Source organism: Mandrillus leucophaeus, unplaced genomic scaffold (genome assembly GCF_000951045.1).
Source record: "Mandrillus leucophaeus isolate KB7577 unplaced genomic scaffold, Mleu.le_1.0 Scaffold190, whole genome shotgun sequence".
NCBI lineage: Eukaryota > Metazoa > Chordata > Mammalia > Primates > Cercopithecidae > Mandrillus > Mandrillus leucophaeus.
Window position 1 is genome coordinate 2,119,458 of NW_012101921.1, and position 6,205 is coordinate 2,125,662.

Consider the following 6,205-nt stretch of genomic DNA (forward strand, 5'->3'; position numbering starts at 1 on the left):
CCGTCTCAAAAAAAAAAAAAAAGATTTGAGGCAACTCCAAACTATTTACTGTATCAGTTTAATTAGAAAGTTAATTAGATTGAAATAGAAATCTTGACCTATGAGACCCTGTATTCTTTGGCGGTCACTGCCCCTCTCCGACCTCCACTTTTGCTGAAAGCAGATGGGAGCTCTGCCTTGCTTACTTGGCACAAAGTACAGTGGGCTCTTGGTTGTTTCTCCCTGCAACCACCTTAGGAGGACCATTTATTTGTATCCGCCCTACCCCTCACCCCTTGCTCTTTTTTCCATATCATTTATCACCTCCAAATATACTTACTGTGTTTGTTTTCATTACCTGTCTTCCTAGAGTGTCAGCTGTAGTGATCTTCTCTGTTTTGTCCAGTTATGCATTCTGAATGCCTTAGAATAGTTGTTGGCACATAGTTAAAGGCATTCACTAAATACTTGTTGAATTAATTAATTTCTGAAATGTCTGATGTTAATGCTTATACATACATAGCTTTACTATTTACCAACTGCTTCAGTTCATTCATTTTACAAGTAATTTTGAGGACCTTCTACCAGCCAGGTACTTTTAGACAGTGAGAATGCAAGGATGATAAACAGGTCTAGTGCAGACAGACATCAACCATATAGTCCCACAAGTAAAAGTAAAATTGCAGCTGTGCTAAGTTTAGAAATGTCACAGCATGGTGCCCTGGAAACCTAACCTGGGATTCACATTTGTTACCCTTTTGAGCCTTACATAACCTTACACCTTAAGGTACCTAGATTATGCGTTGTTGTCTTGAGGCACACAGTAGCTAAATGATTGGGTTGCACATCTAGGTGAACATGGATTATTTCACACTCCTTTATCATTTCATTGCCATTTACTTCCAAAATGCCCCCGTCCTCCATCCTCATCTCCTCCCTCCCCCTACCTGTTGTCAGCACAGAGTCATCCATGTAGTAGCGAGTCTCTGGGGCTGGGGGATGACTGTATTGTGAATCCATGTAATAGCGAGTCTCTGGGGCTGGGGGATGACTGTATTGTGAATCCATGTAATAGCGAGTCTCTGGGGCTGGGGGATGACTGTGTTGTGAGAGATGGGATTCTTTGTAATTTCACAAAATGGTAGTTTGAATGGCTAATTGAAATATTTACATAGGATCTTTATTTCTGAAGGGATGTGAAAAAGATATCTTATTTTAGGTAATTCATTAAGCAAATACTATTGAGTACCTGTTATGTACCGGCCACTATGCTAGGCTCAGAGATAGAACTGTGAACAAGATGGACATGGTCTCTACCCATACATGGTCTACATTCTCATGAGGGAGACACCCGGAAAGACAAGTTGACGGGCATAAAGAAAATAGTAATAGTAATGCATTGTGTTAACTTGCAAGAAGGCAAGTGCCTTGACATAGAGAATGACAGGTCATTTCCTTTAGGTAGGGTGGGAGAGGACATTGAAGTTGAGGCCTAAAGGATGAGGAAGAGGGAACCATGGCAAGAGAAGCCAAAGGAGTATTCTAGATAAAGGCCCTGGGAAGATCAGAGGTGAAATTGGCTAGGTACGGAAAGTTAAAACATGATGGGAAAATCCAAGTAATGATTTAAAAATACTTGAAGACAGGCATGGTGGCTCAGGCCTGTAGTCCCAGCTGCTCAAGAGGCTGAGGCAGGAGGATTGCTTGAGACTGGGGGTTTGAGACCAGCCTGTGCAACATAACAAGACCCCCCATCTCTTAAAAAAACCAAAACAAGGCAGGATGCGGTGGCTCACGCCTGTAATCCCAGGACTTTTGGAGGCTGAGGTGGGTGGATCACCTAAGAGGAGTTTGAGACCAGCCTGGCCAATGTGGTGAAACCCTGTCTCTACTAAAAATACAAAATTAGCTGGGCGTGGTGGCACATGCCTGTAATCCCAGCTACTTGGGAGGCTGAGGCAGGAGAATCGCTTGAACCCAAGAGGCAGAAGTTGCAGTGAGCTGAGATCGCGCCATTGCACTGCAGCCTGGGCAACAGAGCGAAACTCCCTCTCAACAAACAAAAAAACCAAAACAAAACCACCTCTGAACTGAAAATACTTACTCTGTTCTGATTGATAAGCTAGGAAAAAAAGGCTACTTGGGAGGCTGAGGCAGGAGGATCGCTTGAACCAGGGAGTTGGAAGTTGCAGTGAGCCGAGATCACGCCACTGCACTCCAGCCTGGCAACAGAACGAGACTCCATCTAAAAAAAAATATATATATATGTAAATGAACTCTTAATTGCTGTAATGCACTTAGTCTCAAACCTTGTACTTATTTCATTAAATGCCATTAACAGTTGCAGACTGGCACTGGGCTGTAGACCCATGAGTAACCATGCTTCAGAAGAGTGCTGGAGTGGGTGTGTTTGTAGAGGGGAAGAGGAATATGGTAGCCATAAGCTACCTAGTAGCCAAGTGAGTGCATGGTCAAGAAGAGACTATTTATGGCCGGGGCAGTGGCTCACGCCTGTAATCCCAGCACTTTAGGAGGCTGAGGCGAGTGGATCACGAGGTCAGGAGATCAAGACCATCCTGGCTAACACGGTGAAACCTCGTCTCTACTAAAAATACAAAAAATTAGCCGGACATGGTGGCGGGCACCTATACTCCTAGCTACTCAGGAGGCTGAGGCAGGAGAATGGCGTGAACCCGGGAGGCGGAGCTGGCAGTGAGCCGAGATCGCGCCACTGCACTTCAGCCTGGGTAACAGAGCAAGACTCCGTCTCAAAAAAAAAAAAAAGAGAAGAGACTATTTATTTTGAACTATGCTCCTCGCCCCCTAAGCAAGTTTAAATTATAATTTAATTAGCTTTGTATAGCATCCCTATTGGAGGAACTCACTAGTGAGGCAGAAAAAAATATGCCTTGAAACTGTTGATTTGGATTTTTTATTTTATTTTTTTGAGGTGGGGTGTCACTGTGTCACCCATGCTGGAGTGCAATGGTGTGGTCTTGGCTCACTGCAACCTCCACTTTCCAGGTTCAAGCAATTCTTCTGCCTCAGCCTCCTGAGTAGCTGCGACTACAGGTGTGTGCCACCACACCTGGCTAATTTTTGTATTTTTAGTAGAGACGGGGTTTTACTATGTTGGCCAGGCTGGTCTAGAACTCCTGACCTCGTGATCCCCCTGCCTTGGCCTCCCAAAGTGTTGGGATTACAGGCGTAAGCCACCGCGCCCAGCCTGGATTTTTAATGTCTCAAGAAGAGACAAAAATCACATTGAAAATCCAAAGCAACAGTTTCAAGGCATATCTCAAAAAGACAAAATCTCAAGAAGACAGAAATGACTAAGAGCTTATATTTGAAGTCACTGATAGATTTTATTTTATTTACATGGAAATCCTGGCCTGTTCATTTAGCAGACTGCTGGATCATTATTTCTGGAGAATGTATTTGATCACAGTATTATGAAATATAGAAGCACTTTGGTTAGAAATTTAATATGATTTCAATTTTAAGGGGCACTGTTTCCACAGGACTATTTTTTAATCTAAAATACTGCTGGTGAACTTCATAAAATTGACACATTTACTGCAGAACTTATATATTCTTCTTTGTATTTGAGTATATCTGTAAGACCAGATAAATTTCTGAAAATTTGTTCTCACATTTATTTGAAAATGGAAATCACAATAGCATTTTATTATGATCTGTGTGTTTTTACAGGGAACTTTGTAATGAATGATTGACCTTCTTGAGAGCTCTCAGAATTCTAGAGAATAGGAGAGCAGGAGCCTGGGTCCCAGCTGCAGTAAATGATAGCATAACTGAATTTTTTTTGAAGCCATCATACTTTGGAAGAACCTAACTGAATATTGATTGCATTGTAGACTAGCCAAAAAGAAATGAGAGTTTCAGTGTTCATAACTCAAGGTTTTTAATATGTTTAGTTGTGGAGGTAAACTAAGTACTGCTTTAGAATATTGACTCTTAAGAGATTCGTAGACTTCCTTGGGCTAGAGAATGCCTTTCCAGGTCACCTGGTCTATTCGGTATTATGGCTGCTTCCCACCTGCAGAGCTTCACTGTCCATGGAACATGGGATACTTAGGGGAGGGCTTGGTGATTTTACACTTAGCTTTTGCTTTCTGGGAATGGGTTTGGACAAGGTATGTTTACATGACTGAAATAAATTATTTCCGTCAGTTGTGGCTTTAAAAACCGGGGGGATTAGTTTCTTTTTCTTTTTTTTTTTTTTTTAAGGCTAGTTAATTGAAGCAGTGGGGGGGATTAGTTTCTTAAAGCTAATCAGTGTTAACTGTGTCTGGCTTTAATCATTAAAGGGTCTAATCAGTTTAGTTTAGTTAATGCCAGTATTATTATATGTTTGACATTCCAGTTGTGCTTGGAAGCAGAACAAATGTTGCTCATCCTTATTTGAATTTTTTAGCTCTGTGGTTATCCTGCAGTTGTAGTTGGCACCAGTATTAATGAGCACGATCATATAATTGTGCTGTATCTTGTTTTGTTTTATAAATTATTTGACTCTAATATTCAGTACAAATGACTTTTATTTTTCTTATCTCTTAGACTGCAAGTGGCAACGTGGAAGCAAAAGTAGTATGCTTTTATAGACGACGTGATATTTCCAACACGCTTATAATGCTCGCAGATAAGCATGCTAGTAAGTTGTTTTTCTCTGATTAAAAAAATGTTTAAGTCTTGTGTTTTTCATAATGAGGTGCAGACATGCTTTTTCTTACCTGAAGCCTTTTGCTTGTCCATTTATCTTCCTTGTAGTTTTGATGGGAGTAAAATAAGTGATACTAACTGAAACCAAACACTGGTGTTTGGTTTTAGTGTATATATGTGTGTCATTTTGTGTGTGTGTGTGTGTGTGTGTGTGTATGTGTGTATGTATATAACTTTTTTTTTTTTTGGAGACAAAGTTTGCTTTGCCACCCAGGCTGGAGTGCAGTGGTGTGATCATGGCTCACTGCAGCCTCAAAATCACGGGCTCAAGTGAGCCTCCTGCCTCATCCTTGCAAAGTGCTGGGATTATAGGTGTGAGCTATCAGGCCTGGCCTAGTATATAGTTTTTTAAGTTGCATCACATTTATTAATTGGTGAAAATGTTGGCATAGAAACCTTTGTAAATAGGCTTTAGCAAATGATCTGGGCAGTGTCTTGCCATCTCCTGTTTTCAGTGGTGGATTTTTCTTTTGAATAGAGATGGAGTCTTGCTATGTTGCCCAGGCTGGTTTTGAACTCTAGGCCTCAAGTAATCTCTCACCTTGGCCTCTCAAAGTGCTGGGATTACATGCATGAACTGCTGGGCCTGGCCCACTGGTGGTTTTGTAAGGATACAGATAGGAGGAAATTTATACTTCACTGTTCTGGAGGATGTTTTCTCTCCGCTAAAATAGCTGAATAATACTTAGTTTTTTTGGCGAGGGAACTAGGTCTTGCTCTGTTGCCCAGGCTGGAAAGTGCAGTGGCACAATCATGGCTCACTGCAGCCTCGACCTCCCAGGCTTAAGCAATACCCCCACCTCAGCCTCCAGAGTAGCTGGGTCCACAGGTGTGTACCACAACACCAGGCTAATTAAAAAAAAAAAACACGTGTTACAGAGATAGTCTCCCTATGTTTCTCAGGCTGGTCTAGAACTCTTGGGCTCAAGTGATCCTCCTGCCTTGGCTTTCCAAAGTGCTGGGATTATTGGTGTGAGCTACCATGCCCAGCCAGATTTTTTTTTTCCCCCATCTTTTAAGTTCAGGGGTACATGTGCAGGATGTGCAGGTTTCATTATTTATTAATTTTATTTATTATTTATTTTGAGACGGAGTCTCGCTCTATCACCCAGGCTGGAGTGCAGTGGCACTATCTCGGCTTACTGCAGCCTCTGTCTCCCGGGTTCAAGTGATTTTCCTGCCTCAGCCTCCCAAGTAGCTGGGATTACTGGCTAATTTATGTATTTTTAGCAGAGACAGGGTTTCACCACGTTGGCCAGGCTGGTCTCGAATTCCTGATCTCAGGTAATCTACCTGCCTTGGCCTCCCAAAGTGCTGGGATTATAGACATGAGCCACCACTCCTGGCCTATTATTTTGATTATTATTATTATTTTTTGAGACGAAGTTTCACTCTTGTTGCCCAGGCTGTAGTGCAATGGCGTGATCTAGGCTCACCACAACCTCCACCTCCCGGGTTCAGGCGATTCTCCTGCCTTAGCCTCCCTAGT

The 6,205-nt window shown here is 42.2% G+C and overlaps 1 protein-coding gene across 1 annotated transcript in view; it reads left to right on the top strand.

The window, feature by feature from the left end:
• Window positions 1–6,205, top strand: part of MTA3 (metastasis associated 1 family, member 3) — a 217,310-nt gene that overhangs the window by 6,392 nt on the left and 204,713 nt on the right. The window contains exon 3 of the mRNA XM_011978218.1: window positions 4,555–4,648. Coding sequence (XP_011833608.1) covers window positions 4,627–4,648 — 22 coding nt within the window. The 5' untranslated portion in view covers window positions 4,555–4,626. The remainder of the gene's footprint in view (window positions 1–4,554; window positions 4,649–6,205) is intronic.